At 38.1% G+C, this 23,358-nt stretch overlaps 1 protein-coding gene across 2 annotated transcripts; it reads right to left on the reverse strand.

Moving 5' to 3' along the window:
• Positions 1-885: 885 nt before the first annotated feature.
• LOC137391606 (uncharacterized) lies at positions 886-22,879 on the reverse strand. Of its 2 annotated transcripts, XM_068078119.1 has the most exons (5): positions 22,760-22,879; positions 15,767-15,821; positions 6,246-6,361; positions 5,784-5,944; positions 886-1,811 (listed from the first exon to the last, which is right to left on the reverse strand). In XM_068078119.1, exons 1-5 carry the CDS (start codon positions 22,799-22,801, stop codon positions 1,427-1,429), a joined length of 759 nt encoding a protein of 252 aa, XP_067934220.1. In that variant the 5' UTR covers positions 22,802-22,879; the 3' UTR covers positions 886-1,426. The 2 variants fall into 2 exon arrangements, with proteins under 2 accessions (XP_067934220.1, XP_067934221.1); XM_068078120.1 differs by lacking the exon at positions 6,246-6,361.
• Between the last annotated feature and the right edge of the window lie 479 nt (positions 22,880-23,358).

A 23,358-nucleotide genomic window follows, 5' to 3' on the forward strand; every position in this document is an offset into this window, starting at 1 on the left:
AAAATGTTTCATAACAGGCATCGTAACCTATAGGCGCAATGTATCAATTAATATGTCATTGAGCGTGCGAAATTTGGGTAAAGGGTATTCAGTATGTAGTAAGAGCAATGGAAATGTAAGCGCCTTTGTAGACTTGTGGTTAGATGATTGGTTTACAGACATGCGAATGCAATTTTCATGAGTTCAAATCTAGCACAGTGAAATCTTTTTATTCCAAGATTTTAATAGCTATAGCCGGGCAAACCAATTCACAAAATAACAGACATACAAACACTGAAATTTATGTATATACATGTAGGTATAACATCTATAAACAAATTATTTGTTACTGTATATTTAAATTGGATATCAGTCAATACTAAGTAAAATTTTAGCGATTGTTTATTCCTAGCTACAGTTCATTTGTATTCACAGAATTACTCACTTTTTTGTGAAAATTGTCCTTGGTATGAGTTGTTTTTATTTTATTTTTATAATGCCATGAATAGGGCAGCTGTTGGTGTCTGTTAGATTTTGTCATTCAAGAATAGTTTTATAAGAACTAGGCTAGATAGTCCCATTTTCTATATGGAAACTAAATGCTCAATGTTTCCATATTTACATACTCACATGGGTTACGCATTTATGTGTCTGCGTCTATTAGCATTGCATCATTTGTTAACACGGTTTATTACAAAAATTACAATAAATGCAAGTGCATGCCTGGTTTGGTTGCTTGGTGATAGTCGGCTGCAAGGAATGTAGCTCTCCATTTATGCATTTAACTCTATCAGTCTTTACAAAATAATAATAATGGCTTCATGAGTCATGAAAGTGTTCATGTTTAAACCATGCAACATACCTAATCATACATCTTCATAAAAGCAAAAAGTTTGTCTGTAGAGCGAAGTAGTTCACAAACTATATTTGGTCTTCATAGGTCAATTTACAAACAATAAAATTTGTATCATATTAGCCTGAGGCATTGTGACATTTCTGTTGCTGGCTATATAACCAATCAGTCTAGCCTTTGGCAAAATTAAGCCAGCAATAGGGCAGATGATTACAGCTTGAGGAAGTGGGAGCTCTGCACAAGTCAAGCTAGCAATCTGCTCAGCTCGCAATTACATGGATTGATGAGTACACGCTTAGCCGCAAGTTCACTCTTAATCAATATAATAACCATAGGTAACCCATTGGAGCTCGCTCACCGGGGAGACTAGAATGCTGAAGGAGAGCTGCTGCCTTTCTATCTTATATTATTTATGGTGCTACTTGTGTATAATCAGTTGAGAAAAAAAATACAATGAAACAGCATAGCTCAGATGTTTATTATTATGCCATTAGTTAATAGTCTACTATTAAAAGCTTAAATTTGAAGGCTACGAGACATCAGTTACAGAGTAAACAACCAAGTGAGGAATGTAGAATTGGAGAAAAATTAACATTATTCAAACCCTTTGGTCCCCTTTACTTTCTTGTTACTCTCTGTGTAGTTGTTGTCCCAAGTTATAACATTTCTGATTGGGGGAGGACAGCTCTGAGACCTTTTTGTATAGTCAATAAAATCCTCTCCTCCCCTATCAGTGAGCTGAGCTTTGCCTATTGACAGGCTCTCACTCACCCAATCAGGATGAATGACATATTGTCTCGGAGTCCGACCTCTGCACCGAAAACAACTTGACCCATTCTGGCTACGTCTTGGAGAGATAACTCCTAATGAAGTGTGGGATCTCTCTGTAGAGTTGAATAGCTTATTACTGAGTCTATCCATAGGAAGTCCGATGTTGGCATTTAGACTAGTTACAGAGACCTGACATGGCAATTCTATCCTGTAATATAAAAATGCGAATCAAAGGCAATTTAGGTTGCTTGGGCACAGAAAGTTGCTTACCTTTGTAGTTTTACCATATAGATATTACTACGAATTTGCTGTCATATTTAGCTAATATTTTCATCAACATTCGTTTTAATTGTAAATGCAATTCTGGAGTTGATCTTAGTCAGCTGCGAACCTGCTGAGGTGGCTTCAGAAAATGTAAACTTTGTATGTCAGCATATATTACTCCTGCTTTCATGTCGTACTACTGAACATAGAGTGGTAGCGCGGTCAATTTGGTGGCAAGGAATGTAATAACGGTTATAACCAGAGGTACAGAAGCAATATTATTGTTGTAGTTCAGACCTCTCCCGCCCTAAACTTTTATATTTTATATTAACTTAGATATCTTGTCTTGAATATCTTGTCCTTGTAGCAAATATGACATCTAAATTATTAGTTGCGTATTACTAGAGCTAGGATGACTACATTCACAAAGTATAGTATATTTATCTTGTCAATGAATGGGCACTATGCACGATAACAATCCCACTTTGTCATTGTGTGTGTGGTGTGTGTGCGTGCGCGCGCGTGCAGTGTGCGTGTGTGCGGTGTGGTGTGTGTGTGTGTCTGTCTGTCTGTGGATCTGCTTAAACTATATGCATTTCCACAATTTTTGCCAATTTCATCCAGACTTCACACACATATGCTCCATGCCTTCCAAGAGGCCGCTAAAAATATTTGGTTTCCAAACTCCATTTGGTTCCTAAAGACCAGCCTTTTAAACATCTGCCAGTCGGCCATCTTATTGAAAGAACTGGCGGGTATTGCTGTTGTGAGAATGTACTAGTATAATTGTGGCTATACTTATCCTGATGACCTATAGTGCAAATATATAGACTAACATGTAATTTGCCTCAAGAGATACCATCTCAAGGAAATCATGGATGAATTTACCAGACTTCTCAATGCGAGAAAAAGGCTTCCTGTAATGCCTCTTGAACAATATGACCAGTAGGAGCAAGTATTGGTAATAGTGGGTCAGTATACATATCCATCACTTTAAAGCTAGCATCACTCCTACTCATTGATGCACACTGGTTGACTAGCGGTATAAACTCATTTTCAATCTATTGGTAGTCTTACGATAGGACATCCAGGGTGTTCTATTGATTAACTCGTAAGTGTTTCTCAATTTAACCTAGTCCTTGCAGCTGTTCCAATATGCAATTTTTCAATTTCACATAATGTAAGATTTTTATTTGAAAGCCAAGGCGATCTATTTTTCAACCCTTTTCCTATAGTTGTGTTTTATTAGAAGTGACGTTCAAGTAGGGGGTGGTGCTGTATTTTTTGATTAGTTCATCAGAACTTTGGAAAGATAAATTTAACCCTTTTATGGGAAAAATGATGCTAATGTTGCCTATATTTTGCACTCTCCTTCAGGCAGAGCAACGTTAATGCAGTCGGCCTCAGCATTTTAGCTAAACCATTTTATATACACATCGAAGTATCAGACCGAGTTAAACAAAGAACTACTTTGATTATAAAATGTAAAAAGTTAGCGGAATACAGTCATTAATTGTTTTGTTAGTGTCGCTTTCAAAGCTGCTTTAGAACTAAAAGATGGACATAACGTCTTCAAGTTTTATAGACGTTTTTAATGATTTAAAGTTAGAACAGGCCATAAAAATAGCTGCTATTATGTTGTACAGTGTTCCTGAAAAGTATTCTCGCCATTCATCAAAGGTCTTGAAGTTTTCGAGTAAGATTGTAGATCACATTATAGACGAATCTGGAAACAGTGGATATGATTTAGACCTTAGCGATTTCGAATCAGAGTCTAGTTCTTACAATTGTGATGATCGATCTTCTCAGGTACACTGTCACTAATATCAGGGCAACCACTACAGCAACAACGAAAAGATTAATTATTATTGATGTAACTGAATCATTGTTAGCACTATTGTGTGGCCACTTTTTAATCATTTTTTTCTATTGCGTGTTCGAAAGATCAAACAATGTCAAAGTGGCGAACAAACAGAGGTGGCGTTCAATTAGAGAGTGGGGATGTTGTTGTCAACCTATCTTCTATAATGACGTTCTATTCAAGGCGGCATTCTAAAAGAGGTTTTATGGTACATTAACAGAACTTGCGCACAGCTGTATGCAGAGCGACCAATTAATATGGGTTTGCAATTGTGTACATAGCCACCAGTTAATATGGGTTTACAGCTGTGTACATAGCCACCAGTTAATATGGGTTTACAGCTGTGTACATAGCCACCAGTTAATATGGGTTTACAGCTGTGTACATAGCCACCAGTTAATATAGGTTTACAGCTGTGTACATAGCCACCAGTTAATATAGGTTTACAGCTGTGTACATAACCACCAGTTAATATAGGTTTACAGTTGTGTACATAGCCACCAGTTAATATAGGTTTACAGCTGTGTACATAGCCACCAGTTAATATAGGTCTACAGCTGTGTACATAGCCACCAGTTAATATATGTCTACAGCTGTGTACATAACCACCAGTTAATATGGGTTTACAGCTGTGTACATAGCCACTAGTTAATATAGGTTTACAGCTGTGTACATAACCACCAGTTAATATAGGTTTACAGTTGTGTACATAGCCACCAGTTAATATAGGTTTACAGCTGTGTACATAACCACCAGTTAATATAGGTTTACAGTTGTGTACATAGCCACCAGTTAATATAGGTTTACAGCTGTGTACATAGCCACCAGTTAATATAGGTTTACAGTTGTGTACATTGCCACCAGTAAATATAGGTTTATAGCTGTGTACATAGCCACCAGTTAATATGGGTTTACAGCTGTGTACATAACCACCAATTAATTATTATAAATGCTAATCAACAAGCAAGAAAGAATTATGATAAGAATGACTGGTTCTCATGTATAATATATATAATTAAATAATTTACTTGGTTTAGTTACCTATAGCACATGCTGTGTGCTTCAATTCTTTTTACAGGCTTACTGGGTTAATGTTTAACATCCATCACAGATCTGAGGTAGTCTTAATGTTGGTTTAATTGCACCTAAGCAAAGGTATGGCAGTGAATGTACTAACCTATAAATATGATAGTATAACAGTACATGTACTAACCTATAAATATGAAGGTATGATGATACATGTACTAACCTATAAATATGAAAGTATAACAGTACATGTAATAACCTATAAATATGAAAGTATGGCAGTGAATGTACTAACCTATAAATATGAAAGTATAACAGTACATGTACTAACCAATAAATATGAAAGTATGATGGTACATGTACTAACCTATAAATATGAAGGTATGATGGTACATGTACTAACCTATAAATATGAAGGTATGATGGTACATGTACTAACCAATAAATATGAAGGTATGATGGTACATATACTAACTTATAAATATGAAGGTAAGATGATACATGTACTAACCTATAAATATGAAGGTATGATGGTACATGTACTAACCAATAAATATGAAGGTATGATGGTACATGTAAAATAAGAGTCGTCACTCCTTATTAAAGTCACTGTAGCAGTAAATAAAGCTGGAATCTTGCTTCGAAGCCATTTACTTAGTTTATATCAACTGTATAAGCGTGTAAATATTATTGTACTTGTATTTGTTTCTAAATGAATAGTAAATGCCCAAAAGAAATCGACATCCCACTTCTAAAAACAGTAACTGCTGCATTATTGTTTATTAGTTTTGAATATAAAATGGTCGCTAAACCATATTTGAGATATAAGCATAGTGAAGCCTTTGAATACAGATTGCTAAAACGGCAAAGACACTCAGTGGGGAACATTTTCAGTGTATCAAGTAGCTTTATTTGAGATATGACAAGGAAATATGTCTAGCATGTTGCCGTCCTTCCAAAAGCACACCAAGCTGCATTTGCATCTCTTTTTTTCAGTGTTGACACGCTGAGAAGGAAGGTGCAACTTACCTGTGACAAGAGCTACCATTAATCATATGGTATGGAGAGTCTCCTTCACTGACCGCTCTATCTTTGGGACGCTTGCAAAATCGGCTAGCATTGTGACTTGGAGAAGATGAAAATCTAGCTCGTTGTGGTAGAAGTTTGGGCTCGGGTTTCTGATCGCGTTGCTGTAAGAAATGGCAGTACCTACAGGATGTTCAAATTAAAAATGCTAGGACAGTTTTGTAGATGTGATTTTGCTAATATCATATTGGTTTGACAATATCTGGTCCATGCAAAAAAGACCAGTACAAAACTGATCAAATGCTTTACTTTTTAATCGACTTTGAAACATTCTTTTGGTTAAAATGAGTACTCAGGTACTACTGATCAGTTAGGTTAGATTATGTAAAGTGAATGAAACAAGTGGCTTTGACAGAACAAACTACTTGCTAAAACTCTTTAAACATGACTTTTAAAAATGCTCACCACTTTTGTCTGGATGGTATTCTCAATTTGGTCAATTCGTTTACTCATGCTGAGTTGGCTGTCAACATTTGCAGATGAAAATGCTTGCGACAAAATATTTTCTTGCTCTTGCAAATCTGAAGGAAGATAAGTATTAGATGAAGACATCTCGAGAATATTTATCAAACTCAGTTTATGAAAAGGAACTTCTAGTCCGGCATCCATAGACGCATTGCTGCCTGTATCAGTGGTTGACTCCATACTCCCAGCATAGTAATCTGATTGCTCCACCATTGCGAGATCACCAGAAGGCATGATAGTCGTCTCACTAGCCATACTTTAGATGCCACTAACCAGAGATGAGGTAAAATAGCTAATAGCGGAATAAGTTATGCGCAGCCTGTATGTTGCTGTTCAACAAGCACTTGTGAGCCATAGCACTAACCTGACATGTCAGCATATGCTCATTTCGCTTAATCAATTCTATGATTGCATTGTAGAAAGCTATACGTGTGATGAAAAGTTTATTGTATTAGAGCTACCAGTCAGCCCTTTGGGAATTTGCTTACTGATATGAGGCGTCTTTCATTAAGGTTATTTATATGCTAGAAAATATTTTCAGAGAAGGCATTACATATCTGTGGCTGTTTGTGTTGGCCAGATGGCAGGGAAACATAAAAAAATCTATTAACAATCTGCGTCAGTGAGAGTTGACAAAATCAGAGCTAAAATCAGACCAAATCTTAATACCGTAGGTATGTACTTGTCTTCATTAAACAAAATTTTGTGTAGAGAATATGTGTGAGTGTGCGTGCATGCGTTTTAGATGCTGTTTATCTAGCAAAACCTTCAAGGAAATATACCAATAAATAGGCTTTTGTTTATACCTGAATGTATTTACACAAGAAAATTTTTTAATTAATAGCTATTACCTATATATATGGAAGCACCAAATTTAAGCATCAGTCGAATTGGTTGGCAGCAAAAATCTAGATGAATAAACAAACATGCGTTGAAGTAATTTATCATCTCCTCAAGTCACTCGTGTACTAAGAACTCAAAAAGCATCTATCATGAACAAAAGACATCTGTACTCAATGAAATACATCTGTATTCGACAAAAAACAACTGTACTCAATGAAACACATCTGTATTCGACAAAAGACACCTGTACTCAACTAAAGACAACTGGACTCAACAATGACATCTGCACTCAACAAAAGACATCTGTACTCAACAAAAGACATATGTATTCAACAAAAGACATCTACACTCAACAAAAGACACCTGTACTAAATAAAAGACATGTGTACTTAACAAAAAGACATCGGTACTACTCAACAAAAGATATCTGTACTCAACAAAAAGCAACTACTCAACAAAACAAAAGACATTGGTACTCAACAAACGTCATCTGTGTTTAACAAAAGATATCTTTACTCAACAGAAAACATCTGCACTTAACAAAAGATAACTATACACAAATATAGATTTGCACTCAACAAAAAACATCTGTACTCAACAAAGACAACTGTACTGTGAAGGATGGTACCTCAACTCAGTTTGAACCATCTCGGGTGACTAACGACAGCTTGGGCCAGCTTGGCCTGTGTCTTATAGAAGGAGGCAGGGCCTTTTAACAAAGATTCATATAAAAGACACAGGCAAGACAAAAAAGATTAGAGCCCATTTGAGCTTGCTTGCGAACTGTTGAATATCTTATTCTATTATCATAAGCGCAGCAAATAAATGTGTTAAACTCAAAGCGCACTGAATTATTTTTGTAGGCGGAGCTGGTAAAGGCGACAGCACAAACCCTTTACATTGGTTGCAGCAGTGGCATTACTTCATCCCAAGCTCCACTTCACAGGTCAGAATGAAAGCACTTTCCCTGCCTTAAAAGTAGCAGCAAAAAGAAAATCAAGAGCCTCGAAGCAAGCCCTGCCTGAAAAAAGGCAGCGCAAGACTTGAGCTACTGCAAGAGGCTGTCTTAATAGAGGCAGCCTCACAGACAGCGAGGTGCAATAGAAATGTGCCTCAAAAGTAGCAGAAGCCTACTTTGAATCCCTTTATAGATCGAATAGCAAGTATATGAGCGAGGAGCGCTGACCCAAGCACAGTTCAATTGGTCAAAGCCATAAAACAAGTGTTATTAATACCGAGACCTCAGGAGCCGGCACGACCGGTCAAACTTCTTAGAACATTAGGACTGGAAATGTTGAGTACTTTATTACTTGTTTTAGGAGATATCTGATGCAAAGAAGCAACCTTTCTGTATCTAAGAAAAGTGTTGAAGGATCAGGCTGAGATATGTAGATGGATTGGGAACTCTGATGCCGCTGCCGACACTCTCAGGGCTTGGTTAGGGCTATTCACCCAGCAGGCCCAGAGCCAGCTCAATGCTCTGCAACAGAGTGAACAAAGGACCCTTTAGGAACATGCTAGGGAGATGGAGAGGCTGGTCTGTATTGCCTACAGAGATCGGCCTAACCTACATCAATACAAGATGGCTATGCAGGCATTTTGCAACTCACTCAGCAACCCTTCTCTGCAACGATGCTAAAGATGTCGTTACCAGTTGTGCGGCTAATTATGACGAACTCCAGATGCAAAAAGAAAGAGCGCCAGCCTGTCTGTCTCTCTATCTAGCCTATGAAAGAAGGGCTTCCCAATCAGGCTGGTCTGTATTGCCTACAGAGATCGGCCTAACCTACATCAATACAAGATGGCTATGCAGGCATTTTGCAACTCACTCAGCAACCCTTCTCTGCAACGATGCTAAAGATGTCGTTACCAGTTGTGCGGCTAATTATGACGAACTCCAGATGCAAAAAGAAAGAGCGCCAGCCTGCCTGTCTCTCTATCTAGCCTATGAAAGAAGGGCTTCCCAATCAGGTGAAGTCTGCAGAGACTGAGATCATTGGCTAAATAGCCCAGTTGGTCCACTCATCAAGAAGATGGAATGGCTCCAGGAGTAAGATTATCCCAGAAGGAAGGAAACGCATTCAGGCTACCCTGTGCTAAGGTGTAACAGACAGGGGCGCATCTGCAAGGATTGCTCCAAAAATAAAGCCAGCTTTGGGAAATGACGGAAGGCTAACAGTAGTAGCATTGGCTATTGACTGTACCAAGGCTTCCCTCTGATCTCCAAAAAACAAATAAGGTCATTCGAGGCTAAAGAGATCGACAGTTAGTTTTACCTGGCAAAGACTAAACAGAGGAAGTTTTGTGCACAGGGTGCCCCTGTGGAGACAGGAAACTACTACCAGTCTTTGGATGAAGCTAACTCTGACTCTACCCTAACCACAGACTCAACCTACACCCCATGCATGAGCTAGAGAGGCATAGCCAGAAACACAGGAGAGATCACCAAATCCTCTCCGTCAAAAACTCCAAAAAATTCCAAAATGGCTCTCACCAGACACTCTCACATACACCATTCTAAAAAAAACCCTTGACGGACCAGCATGTTGACCTCGAGCAGCCCCAAAAACAGAGTTTGCTCCCCTGCAAAGGAGAAGCACCACAGACCCCTAGAGGGTTCCCCAGAAAATCTAGCCATGGTACAGGCTACGAGTTGGCCTTACTCCACCAGCTACCCCACAGGATAAAAATATTCGATGGATTTGATAATTCGCGATTTCGCAAACAGCCGATTCCGCAAACTATTAAATTTCGCGAATAATTAGGATTATTGTTAAACATGAAGGAAAATAATTACTGCCTCAAATTAAAAACTAGTTGCTAGGCTGAAGTAGTTAACGTAGACGAGCTCCTATTTTTTAAAATCATTGCCGGGCTTTGAGTTAACCTCATTGCCAATGCATCTCACTTTACAAAATAATTCAAAGTTGTCACAAGTTATTCGGATTTTGGCACGCATCATCATCGAAAAAATCTCCTGCAGATCTTTACGTTGAAAAAAACTCATTACTTACCACAAGTTCTTGGTTCACCAAAGGCCTCCGAATCAATGAACATTCATGAAAACCTCTGGATAAAGTCAAAAATTTATAGCTCAGCTTGAATTATGCTTAGCTTATGAATTTGCTTATGTATAAATATATTATAATTAATTACAAACTTGGCTGTATAAACACAATATTTCAAATACAAATAAAATTTTACAAACAATGAATAGAGTAAATAAAAAAGTTTGGCCCACATGGCGGTTGTCTGGCAATTAAACTAAACTGATACCCTTGATAAGTAAATACTAGCGTGTAATGGTGCTCTGACTAGTTATTTTGGTAATAGCAGCGCCATATCGCTGTCGCCGTCTTGAGTAGGTGTTGAAGGCGATTCTCTCCCTGCTACATGACTGGTAAGGCAGTTATCATCATAACTCTTCTCGTGGCTTACTATTGCAACGCTCTGCCGGTTGGCCAAAAATTTGTGATCGTGAAGGCGTTCTTGTTCCTTTTTTAAAACAGATATATTCTCTTCGTTAGCAGCTGCGATCAGTTCTACCTCAATTTCAAGACCTCCCTGAATGATCGGTGATCTTCTAGGAATGACATCCACAAACCTTGCAGTCATTGTGCCTCTGTGTATGATAAAAAAGCTGCTTACTCTACTTATTTCACGGGGTAGATGATCAACCGTTGCGCAGTCTGCATTTATTAGCTTTACTGAAAATGGGCCGTGCAGATTATTGGGCTCCTCTCTCACACTAAAATGAATAATGAAGCGGTAGGGATGGAAAAATAAATATTGCGTTTTACCGAAGAACCTAAGTAAAATTCAATTATTAATTTGGTAAATGGTTTTGAAAAATCTCATTACTTACCACAAGTTGTTGGTTCATCAAAGGCCTCCAAAGCGACAAATATTTGTGAAAACCTTTGAGCGCAGCAAGAAATTTATAGCTTAGCATGGTCGACTCGTAGTTGTCAGCGAAATAGAAACCTAAACACACGATGTATGCATGCGAAGGGTTAACTCTATTGCTAGCTGCAATAGAGTTAACTCTGAATAGAGAGTCATTTTGTTCTTCCGTAAATAAATTAGTTCGCGAATATGCATGAAAAAGGCAAATGCGCAATAATTAACTCGGCGAATACTTTCATCCTGTAGGGTATTTCTTTCCCAAAAGGTTGGAAGGACTGACCCATTCAGTTTCTGCTGAACACAGGTCATAAGACCAACTTGTGCAAATTTGAGCAAACAAGTTTTTGACTCGTTGCCCGGCACTATACGGGACTGGCTCGACGAAAGTGACAGCCATGATCTGTTAGCAGATAGAACGAGACTGCCATTCTCTGAGATCATCAGACTGCCCATCCGATTAAGGAACATAAAGACTGAAGAAGTCTGAGCTTAGTATGTGAATGCCATACTGAGCGAAAATGTCATACTGGGTGAGCCGTTTTTGGTGGCTCATCAATGTTTCCTAAAATTTGAGCAGCCTGTGGTCTAAGTGGATTGCAAGCCACTGGTCTGTACAGATTGACACAGATGGTTGCTGCAAAGCAAAGTGCAAGTGTTAAGGGATGTAGTGGTACTGGCCCAGACAAAAACGGTGTTGTATTGCCGCATTATCACTAGGAAAAATTGTCCCATGGGGCTGATTGAGGAGTTCTCTAACATGGCTCAAGGGCCAGGTCTTAGACTTTGAGACACACTCCCGATGCACTGACTGCAGTCAGTGCATCGAGAGTCACTGCAGTCACTGCAGTCGTACCCTCTTCTTTGGTTAGACGACAGCCTGGATGTCTTATCTGACAATCAATACTTTAGTACGCTCGATTTAGTCAGCAAGTATTTACAAATACCTTTGGATGCTCTTGCCCAAGAAAAGTCTACTTTCTTTACTAGGTCTGACCTATAGAAATAGAAGGTGCTGCCATTCGGTCTGACCTCGGCCTAGGCTACCTTCCACAGGTACATGGAGCGAGTCCTACATGGCTTCCATTAAAAAACACTGTTGTTATACCTCGACAACATCATCGTCATTGCTCCCGACTCTGAGACGCACCTGCACCAACTCAAGGAAGTCTTCCAGAAACTCCGAAAGGCTGGACTAAAGCCGAAGTCTTCAAAGTGCAAGTTGCTCCAACCCCAGGTATGTTCCTGGGACACATTGTGAGCCAAGAATGAATGTCCACCAATCCAGCTTAGGTAGAAGCAGCTCAGGAATGGTCAACTTCTGAGAAATCAAAAAGCTCCAAGATTTCTTGGAAACTGACGAGTACTATCTGCAATACAATCCCGAGTTCACCACAGTAGCCTACCCCTTGCACAAGCTGATGACCAAGAGTGAGACATGGAGATAGTCAGATGAGGAACAAACAGTCTTCGACTACCTGAAAACCCATCGATCTAGCCTAAAACACTGCGATGCAGATGGCCCAAGTAGACAAACCTGTAAAGACTGCCATCACTGCGAAAGTATCAAACAAATAAATAGAAGCCCATCCTGGAAGGAATTGGCAGAGGAAGAACGGAGACAGTCAATCATGCAGATACCGACTGGTTGCCTGTACAGAACTCTCGCCCCAAGCGAGGCAGGATTGAACCTGGGCAAGGTCACATATCCAGAAAAACACTGATCGGTAGCTCAAATGGGATTCTCGCCTTGAAAGTGGCGAGCTTGAACTTGGTCACAGACGATAATTCCATGAAATGGTCCCTTCAACAGCCAATCCAAAGACACAGAAAAACAAAGGGCTCATCACAGCACAAATGATTGCTGAGGAAGCTAGCCAGAAAAGCAAACTGGCAAAGCTATAGACAGACATCCCGTGGTCACCATGTACTGCCAAACCATTACCACCGGATGCAAAGTAGCAGCAAAACACTAAGGTTAGGAGACAGGGAGCTAAAAATTCTGAACCGAATGCAAAAATCTTTCTGACTTTAGCCAGATTAAATACTGGAAGCTCGATTGGCACCAAAACCATCTAAGATGGTGCACCATTTGCCCTTTAGTCCTTCGAAAAACCACCATGTGGCAGACGCACGCCTTGGCCCATTCTAGAGTGGAAAGGACGACAAGCCACTTCCAGCTTACTTGGTACTGGCCAAGCCTGACAGCTACAGTCAAGAGGCTAGTAAAAAGCTGGAAGGTGTGCCAGGTCACCAAGACAGATGAAGCATGATGGCACCAAAACACTCGGTAGAAAACAGAGACTATATGCAGGCAGGCCCTGTCAGAAGGTAGCTGTAAATCTAGTTAGACTACTCCCACTATCTCAAAAGGCAATAAATTGGTGTTGGTGCTTTATAGACCATTTCACCCAGTGGTAGGATGCCCTAATCCTTCCAGATGCCAGAGCGCAAGCGGTGACCAGCACACTTGATGACAAGGTATCCCGCTACCTGGGATTGTTAAAACAAATTCACATGAACCAGGGAGCACAGTTTAAAAGCTAATTGATAGCTGAATTGTGCCTGCTTTGAAACATAGGAAAAACAGACACTACTTCATAACACCCCCAGGCAAACGGGATAGGGGAGCGTACCAACCATGGACTGGGAAACTCATTGCGAGCGCTGCTGCTCGCTCGACAGCAGGACGAGTGGTACACCTACTTGTCCAGCTGATAATGACAAATCGAGGTACTTCCCACTCCGCAACAAAGAAAAGGGCAAATATGCTGATGCTGGGACAAGCTGAGATGGCCAGACCAGCTAAAGAATTACTCTCCCCAACCGAGTTCTTCCCAACCAGTGAGCAATCAATAAGAGTTCAAAAGAAACTCGAAACCGTGCACGAAGTTCTACTGCAGAACCAGATGGAAGTTTGACAAGAAGACTGGGAAGAACTTTTTTTGTACATGCCAGGTGATTGGGTCTGGCTCACGGACAAATGCAAGTAAAAGGAAGACAACCTCAAACTGCATGCAAAGTTCGTGGAGCCATACCAAGTCCTAAAGGTCTGGGCTAACCATAGATAATTAGAAGAAAGGCAAGGACTATCTTCCATACAGAGTGAAGCAAAACCAAAACCCTACCACGCTTGCCCAGAAAAACTGGGACCAGCTCTAGCCAATTTAAAGCCTAGGAGGGACCCTAATATGAAAGAAGCCTGACCAAACCAATTGGAAAATAGTCTCCAAGAACTTCCACCAACGAGGGTAGTACCCCAGTTGTTGGTGCTTCCCATTAGATTTAGAGAAGTCAGCCAAAGAAAATTCGAAAGGGGCAACTTGTGTAGAGGAGCTGAACGAACATGAGAAATGCATACGTCTGAACCAATGCAGCCCAATCCTAGGCTGACCTGAGCCACTGGGAAGCAGAAGCGATATAGAGGCTGGACGTGCCAAACGATTGAGGAGAGCACAACAGTGGATTTAGAGACTAGAGCCGCCCATGGGGAGGAGAGTGTGAAAGATGACACCTTGACTCAGTTTAAACCAACTCGGCACAACTCAGGACAGCCTTGGCCAGCTCGACCTGGGACATATACAAGGAGACAGGGCTCCTGCCGAAGATTTGTATAAAAGGCACAAACAAGACGAGAAAGATTAGAGCCCATTTGAGCTTGCTTGTGAGCTGTTGAACGTCTTATTCTATGATCATAAGCGCAGCAAATAAATGTGTTAAACTCAAAGCGCACTGAATTATTCTTGCATGTGGAACTGGTAAAGGCGACAGCACAAATCCTTTCCAGTACCTAACAAAACATCTGTACCCAACAAGAGACATCTGCACTTGACAAAAGTCATTTGTACTCCACAAAAAGCAGCTATATTCAAGAAAAGACAGCTAAACTCAACAAAAGACAACTGTACTCAACAAAAGACATCTGTATTCAACAAAAGACAACTGTACTCAACAAAAGACAACTGTACTCAACAAAAGACATCTGTACTCAACAAAAGACATCTGTATTCAAAAAATGTACAAATCTATTCGCTAAATTTCTAATTAATTATATTGATTTTTATCATAAAACATTATACATTTATATTATATAAAATGTATCATATAGCATACATTATATAACATAATATCGTAATAACGTATATCATATTATATAGCATATATCATGTAATATGCATTATATAACATATCCAATATATAATGTATATTATATACTGCATATTATATGATGCATATATCATCTTAATGCTTTTGTGATCATCGTGAAACAAGTATACTTATGTTGGAGCAGATGTGCACACAATAACTCACTAATTTTAGCATAGATTGCTATCTCAGGTTTGTTAGAGATGGTTAATGATTGCTAGTATTGCAGTAAAAAGCTAAATATTAGTACTCAGCGTTCAGGTCTTCAGGCTATATAGTTTGTACGATGAAATGGTAAATGGTTTGCCAGCAATTGGGTCTAAACTATGGTTTCGCAGGTGTAAAACTTTATACCAACACAAGCAAATCTTCAGGCAACCAACCTTTTAATATTGAATGAAAAATGGATCAATGGAACAATCAATGGAAAATACGCGCATTTATTGCTGCGTTTATCTAGTGACTCTATGAGTCATTCTATGAGTCACTCTACGAGCAACAAATTTCAATGTTAAAATTTTAGAATTGTTAGCCACTGTAGCCAGACACTTAGTCAAACAGTTTCTTACCATATCCTGTGACAGCGTGAAGAGCCATGGCGGCCATGTCTTTTTTATTAGTAACCTGCAGAATGAAAAACATAGAGTAGTGAGATATATTTTTGCAAATTTATGAATTATAAAATAATGTGTGTTCTGTATAGTAATTACATTTCGATCTCAGCTCTGTGACATAAAAGATCTCTGACACTCCGCTACTAATTATATAAAAGTATGTCAAGAAATATGCTTGACCTCGTTAATTCTAGCAATTAGATTCAGGCTTTGCTAGACAGTAGAAACTACATTATTTAAAAGATATATAGCAATGAATATGATATATTTCCTGACAATGAATTGATGAGCTGTAGTGATGTCAGTATTATATTAGTTTGAAACTTTAAATTGCAATTCGAGAAAATTCATTGCAAGGTAAACTTGGCCCAATATTATGTAAAATTTAAAAGTTCTAATTGAAATATTCATAGATCATTGCAAGGTCAGATGGATGTGATGTGAGACAGTCTGATGGAATGATGTGACACAAGTACTCTAGAAAGATGTGTCACAAGTACTCTAGAAAGATGTGACACAATTACTCTAGAATGATCTGACACAAGTACTCTGGAAAGATGTGACACAAGTACTCTGAAATGATCTGACACAAGTACTCTGGAAAGGTGTGACACAAGTACTCTAGAAAGATGTGACACAAGTACTCTGGAAAAATGTGACACAAAGGTGACTCATAGTGAATATTTTCCGGTGAAACTCTACAACGGAATTTTTGTAGAGTTTTTCTCTCTCTCTTTTTTTGAATCATTACAAAAATTGAGAGCAAAATGATCAGTAGAATCACAAACAAGACATCTATGACCTGGCTGACCATCATTTTCACTTTTCTAAGCATTAGTAAGACCATCACTTGTGATATGACTGTTACCTAAACAAAGGATACAATTGTAGTGCGTTATTTTGTTTCAATTCAACTTAGAACAAAATACAGCCACTTCCCTAAAAGCTAACATAGAGCTAGCTCTACCGTTCTAGCTGATCAGTATTTACAGTTGATTTTAACTGCATAGCCACATCAGTTGATTAGCCAGAAAGAAAAGCACGCCTGATAAGTGGATCGACATGAGTCTGACTGACTAGCCCGATCAAACGCGTAATGTCGGAAAGGTCAGCCGACTCACCATCAAACACCCTACTCTTCAACTGCACACAAGATGGAGTAAAATCAATAGTAAATGCCTTACACATACTACCTCTAAAACTCTTATAAATACTTTTGACTTGAGTACGAAGCTGTTGATATCCTGATAACGCAGGAATGGCGAGAACAGAGAAAGCAGCAACTTAGAAAAGGGAGAAACTCTCTGTAGGTTAGCAGCTAACTCAAGTTTCCCTATCCAAAAAGAGAATCCACCGATGCTCTCGTCTTTATAGGCCTGAATAATACCTGAAAATCTTCCATATTTAGCCAGGATTTGCCAACATTGCTTGAAAAAATAAACAACTGAACTTTTATGAAACTTTCTTGCAATCGCCAACCCACCTTACCACAGCTCACAATTCAGTTTATTTTCTAAACATGCTGCCCTAGTTTTAACATCTGGAAAATATGGTTGAAAGTGATGGTGTACTGTGTCTTGTACAAGTGATGGTGGACAGTGTCCTGTACAAGTGATGGTGTACAGTGTCTTGTACAAGTGATGACAGACAGTGTTTTGCACAAGATATAGCATAACTCACATGGTATAAATTGTAACCGTTAACACATTTTTTGCACCATAATCTTCTTTACGAGCATGTTAAATTGATTTGATAGTATTGTATATGCACTTTGTTTCAAAGTTACACAGACTTTTGTTTGACAAAAAGAAAGCAAATTTGACTCATGAGGGTTTGCAGGAGCTAAGCTGACCAGAAGAGGCACTATGTGACCGCGTGTAGCTTTCTGATTGTGTCAACGAGGTGACAGAGCTTGTCTGCTAGCAGCAGTATTGAACTAACATAAGGTTTGCCTCCTCGTGCAGGACGGTTTGAGAGTGAAACTCCTGTGTCAACCTTTTCTTTTTTAAACAGCCTCCAAAGTTGCAGCATGGCAAATCAGTAAACTTGTGCTAGAATTTACTTGTACACATGTACAGCATGTTAGATGTAATACTCGTACATATGTACAGAATGTTAGATTTAATACTTGTATACATATACAGTATGTTAGATGTAATACTTGTACACATATACAGTATGTTAGATGTAATACTTGTGCACATGTACAGCATGTTAGATTTAATACTTGTATATATATACAGTATTTTAGATGTAATACTCGTACACATATACAGTATGTTAGACATAATACTTGTACACATGTACAGCACGTTAGATGTAATTCTTGTACCCATGTACAGCATGTTAGATGAAATACTTGTACACATGTACAGTATGTTAGATGCAATACTTGTACACATGTACAGCGTGTTAGATGTAATAGTTGTACACATGTACAGTATGTTAAATACAATACTTTTATACATATACAACATTCATATTAATAAAGCCAACTTTGTCACTGCGTGTTTGCGTGTGTGCGCGGTCAAATGGGCGGCTGTGTGGGTGACTGTGAGGGTGGATGTCTGTTAGTACACATAAACCCTCTGTGTTTTTACAATTTTTCGCCAGCACTTAGTTCAGGCACATGTAATAGAGTGCAGGTACATGTAATATAGTGCAGGTACATGTAATATAGTGCTGGTACATGTAATAGAGTGCAGGTACATGTAATATAGTGCTGGTACATGTAATATAGTGCTGGTACATGTAATAGAGTGCAGGTACATGTAATAGAGTTCAGGTACATGTAATAAAGTGCAGGTAAATGTAATAGAGTGCAGGTACATGTAATAGACTGCTGGTCCTTTAATGGGAATGTCATGAGTTCAAATCCTGTACAAAGCAGTCTTTTATGAATCACTTTAAATACTACTTATATTACTTCTTCAGTGTGATGGCTTCAAGCATGTTTATAAGACGATCAGCGTTTTATAAATAACTGACTGTCTTTCAGCTTTTCAACATTATCTTTACTATAATAAGAATGGTGTTCCGCAAGCTTGAACAATTTCTCTCATAAAGGAAGAGCTATAAGAGCAGAGAGCGAGAGTTCCATACTGTAACTCTGATTTGTTTGTGAAACAAGAGGTTTGCTCTAAGCATTGCAGTGCTCAGTATAAGAACTTTTATTTTCCATATAAATCAGTGGTTCCCAACTGGTGGTCCATGGACCCCTAGGGGTCCACAGGAGGTTTTGAGGGGGTCCACAAGCTGGTGCCAGCATTGGTTTTCCTAGCTATTTACAGCTATTTCTGTCTTATAGTGGTTGGATCAATGATATAAAACCCTAAAAGGATAGGCGACGGCTATCATATAGGTGGGGTTTAATGATCGAGCTCTGCTGGGATTGTGCTAGCCTGGGTTTCAGGGCTAATGCAGTTCCCGCGGGGTGGTCGCGTGGTCTTGTTAGGTTTTTTGAGTCCAGACTTTTATCACTTATGTGCATCAATCGCTGGAGAGTACCTGATTTCCGGCTAGTACAAAACAACAAAACCTCTAACCAGCAAACAAGTAATTCTCTCTCTCCCTCTTCAATTTCAGCGATATACTAATATCCATGAAAAATAAAACATTTCAATTTACAATGCATTATTATAAACACAATATAGTATGATGTTTATAAAGGGGTCCGTGACTTTTAGATAAGGAGCTCAGGGGGTCCATGGTTCCAAGGTAGTTGGGAACCACTGATATAGATGCACCACGATTTATCTGATTGAAAACCCAAGAATGTGCCTTCGCTAGAATTAAGAATAGTTGCTCTCAATTAATGCATTCCTAGATTGTTGTCATTAGAGCAATGTAGCGACTTGCATTAAAAATGCATGTATAGCATGCATACACGCATGCTGTACATGCATACACGCATGCTGCGGGCTATCTAACTGGAAAGGAAAGAAGTTTAAGGCATATGCTAATGTTAGTACATGTATATGTACATGTATAATACCTGTGTGCAAATGCGATTATTATATTTGATATTGAAGAGCTCCTTGTCAGGCTCAAATAATGCTCATATGCCTCTCTTTGCTAGATGATCTTATCAGTTTAGACTTGGTTGAACGACGTCATAGCTATGTCCTAGCTCACCATCAACAAGAATCCCTTAACTGTTTCACTATCGCAAGACGACGTGTCGGCTCGGGTTATCTTTTCTTTGTGGCCAGAATCCTATCCATCGGCTTTTAGACAGCGCGATGGTTCATTTATAATTACTCAGCTTTTGCTTCAGATAGACCAATAAAATCTGGTCATCATGAAAACAAGCTTGTTGCCAACAATGTAGACTAATCAGCAGACCTCTCCCTAGCAGCTCACTGATTATCAAACAGAAAGTTCACTCCGAAAAAAGCACGGACAACATAAAATACGGCGAGCATTTACAGCTGTAGAAGCTTCTAACATTTTTAGCCATCGGGACTCCAGTAACTCTTAACGAGCAATTCTGACTCTTCCGGTGCATGTATTTCATGTGAAAAACTGTAATAGTAACCGAATACTCAAAACAATCAAAATATGACTATTGAAACTGCCGTCAAAATATTGTTGGTAAAGTTCGCAAAATCTTTGTCGTTTTTATCGAAATTTATTTAAGACTTTTATCTATTTCCTAATAAGTTATCTTCTTCTCACCAACTTGTTTTTAAATTAAGTGGATATCTTCATTCTTTCTCAAGTTATCACAAAATTAGTAATGTTATGTGAACATTTGTGTGAACAGCAAAAAAGATTCGGGCAGAGATAAAAATAAATTCGGTAGCGAAATTGATTGCAAGATCAGTAGAAGTCAAAAATAAAATTGCTTGATCAAACCAAAGATAGTGAAAGGTTGTTATAATAGAAACAAGAATAAAAAAGTGTTTTTCGGTTAGGGCTTTTATTAGAGATGTGTTTGAATAAACCTAAAAGTCTATGTTTGCCCTGCTGGTAGGAACCATAATAAAAAGAAAATCAAGTTGGAAAACCTCAGCCCAATAGATTAGCTTACCTTCAACTACCTCTACCTTCGAAGATTAATCATACCTTGACCAATAGATTAGTATATCCTTAAGTGTTAATATATATATATATATATATATATATATATATATATATATATATTATTTATATATATTATATATATAATAAATATATAAATATATTTATATATATATATATATATATTTATATATACGTCACAAATATATATATATATTTATTTGTGACGTATATATATACGTCACAACGCCATTACTGTATACAAGAAACGTCTTCGGTGGGTCCTACGGAGCCAGCTCAATGCCAAGAACCAAGTCATGGCAATAAATACCTACGCACTGCCAGTAATAAGGTATCCAGCAGGCATAATAAAGTGGACTGAGGAAGCCATCAAGGAAACAGATATAGCAACTCGTAAACTGCTGACCATGCATGGAGCACTCCACCCAAAATCTGATACTACTAGATTGTATCTCGATAGGAAAGATGGCGGTAGGGGACTCAAAAGTGTACAGCAGACAGTGAAAGCGGAAGAGCAAAGCATCAAAGCCTATGCAGCCTCCATGGCCACTTCAAATAAGTTGCTAGCTGAATTTCAATCGGCTGCTCTTACAATGGACCTTCGCCCTGATGATGAGGAAATTGACTGGCACACGAAACATGCGAAATATATATATATATATATATATTATAAATTGAAATTAGAAATTGTATTTCTAAAATTGTAATAGCTATATGTATAGTTGGACATATCGAAGGACAGACAACAAACTTTGAGGAAGATAGATTTACTCATGCTACAGACGGTACTGTTTCGGCTATCGAAGCCTCCTCAGTGTTGCTCAAAGCTAGCAATATATATATATATATATATATATATATATTAACACTCATATACCTATTATATTACATATTGTGATTCTTTGTGACACAGTCTATGTAGCGCAGCATCTTGTGTGGCATCTTAAGTAAAAAATAAAGCTACTTTCAGGAAGTATTTTTTGTAAAATTGCTTGCCGAATGAACTGTGAATGGCGGTGATTATGAACATTCAGACATGAGCCAGATTTGATAGAAATTTTTAGAAATTCATTTGTATGATCTCATAGATTACAGAGCTGTCTACAAGCTGAGTTTCATATCCTAATCAGCCTTCCTAAAAGATTCAGTGTCAGCTGATAGCTAGTACTCCCAACACAAATTAGAATTTCTTTTATGCACAAATATAATAGCATACCAAATTTATACTACAGTGCTAATATATATATATATATTTTATATTATACTACTATCTTATATTTGCATCATGGAAGTATTATATTTTCATATTATATTACTATTATATAATTACTATTATATATTTATGTTACAGTAATGTTATATATATTATAGTACTACATTGTGTGTTATATTATTATACTAATACAGGTTTCATCAGAGGCTCTTTACTTTTATGTTAAAAGCTTGAAGAAGAATGGCCATGAACAACTGCACAAATACTTCCTACTACTAACTCTACTGTGAAGAAATTAATCATTTGTATGTATCACTCTATATATTCCTTTGATCACGGCTACTAAGTTGCATATACCTTATGTATACTGTACATATGCCGTACATATAGTGAACTTATATTGTATATATACTTTACATATACCGTACACATACCATACATATATTGTACATATACTGTACACGTACCATATATATATATCTTTTAATACATCATACTAAAACTGTACATACAGCGTACATATACCATACTTATACTATACATTTACAGTATGTATAGCGTGCATATACTGTACATATACTGTACATATCCTGTGCATATCCTGTGCATATACTTGATGTATCAGAGAGAGTCGGACATGTTGTTGAAATAAAAGGTAAGAGTGTTTGAGCGTAAGAAGTAAGACAGCTTACCAGTTGATGAATAAAATACTTTGGGCTGTGATGTCCATGCATGTCTAAGGCAGCATTCACCTGACATGCATGTCTAAGGCAACACTCACCTACCTAGCTAACATGGAACTAACCAGGTTGTCAAGCTGCCTTGTGCCAGTATGTATGAGGCGTGTGTGACTCGTGTATGCAGTATGTTATTTTAAACTGACTAATCTAAAGGCAAGCTTTAAAGGATATTATGGGTATTATCAAAGGCTGCTTGCCAATATTCAGTGCTCAGACTCGCTCTTTTGTATTTGCTAGTTAAATCATTGACAATGTAAGCAAGGTTGACCCAGTAATAATGCTGCGTAAAAGAATCGAATGATTTGAAAGTAAACAAGTAACAGTAAAATGACACAGTAAAGGGTGAGAAATTTTTAATACTCGAGTGACCGTATAAAGACTCTTCCCTTCTCTTACTCTCTCAATATAAATTATAAAAACTTTGACGCTTCATCCAATGATTGTTTTGCATACCAACTCTTGTCAACTCAATCAAAATTCTATTGAAAAACTAATGAAAGAGCAATTGTTTGATCTTTTTCTTTCAAATTATTCAGCATTATTTTTTGCAG

Source organism: Watersipora subatra, chromosome 3 (assembly GCF_963576615.1).
Source record: "Watersipora subatra chromosome 3, tzWatSuba1.1, whole genome shotgun sequence".
NCBI lineage: Eukaryota > Metazoa > Bryozoa > Gymnolaemata > Cheilostomatida > Watersiporidae > Watersipora > Watersipora subatra.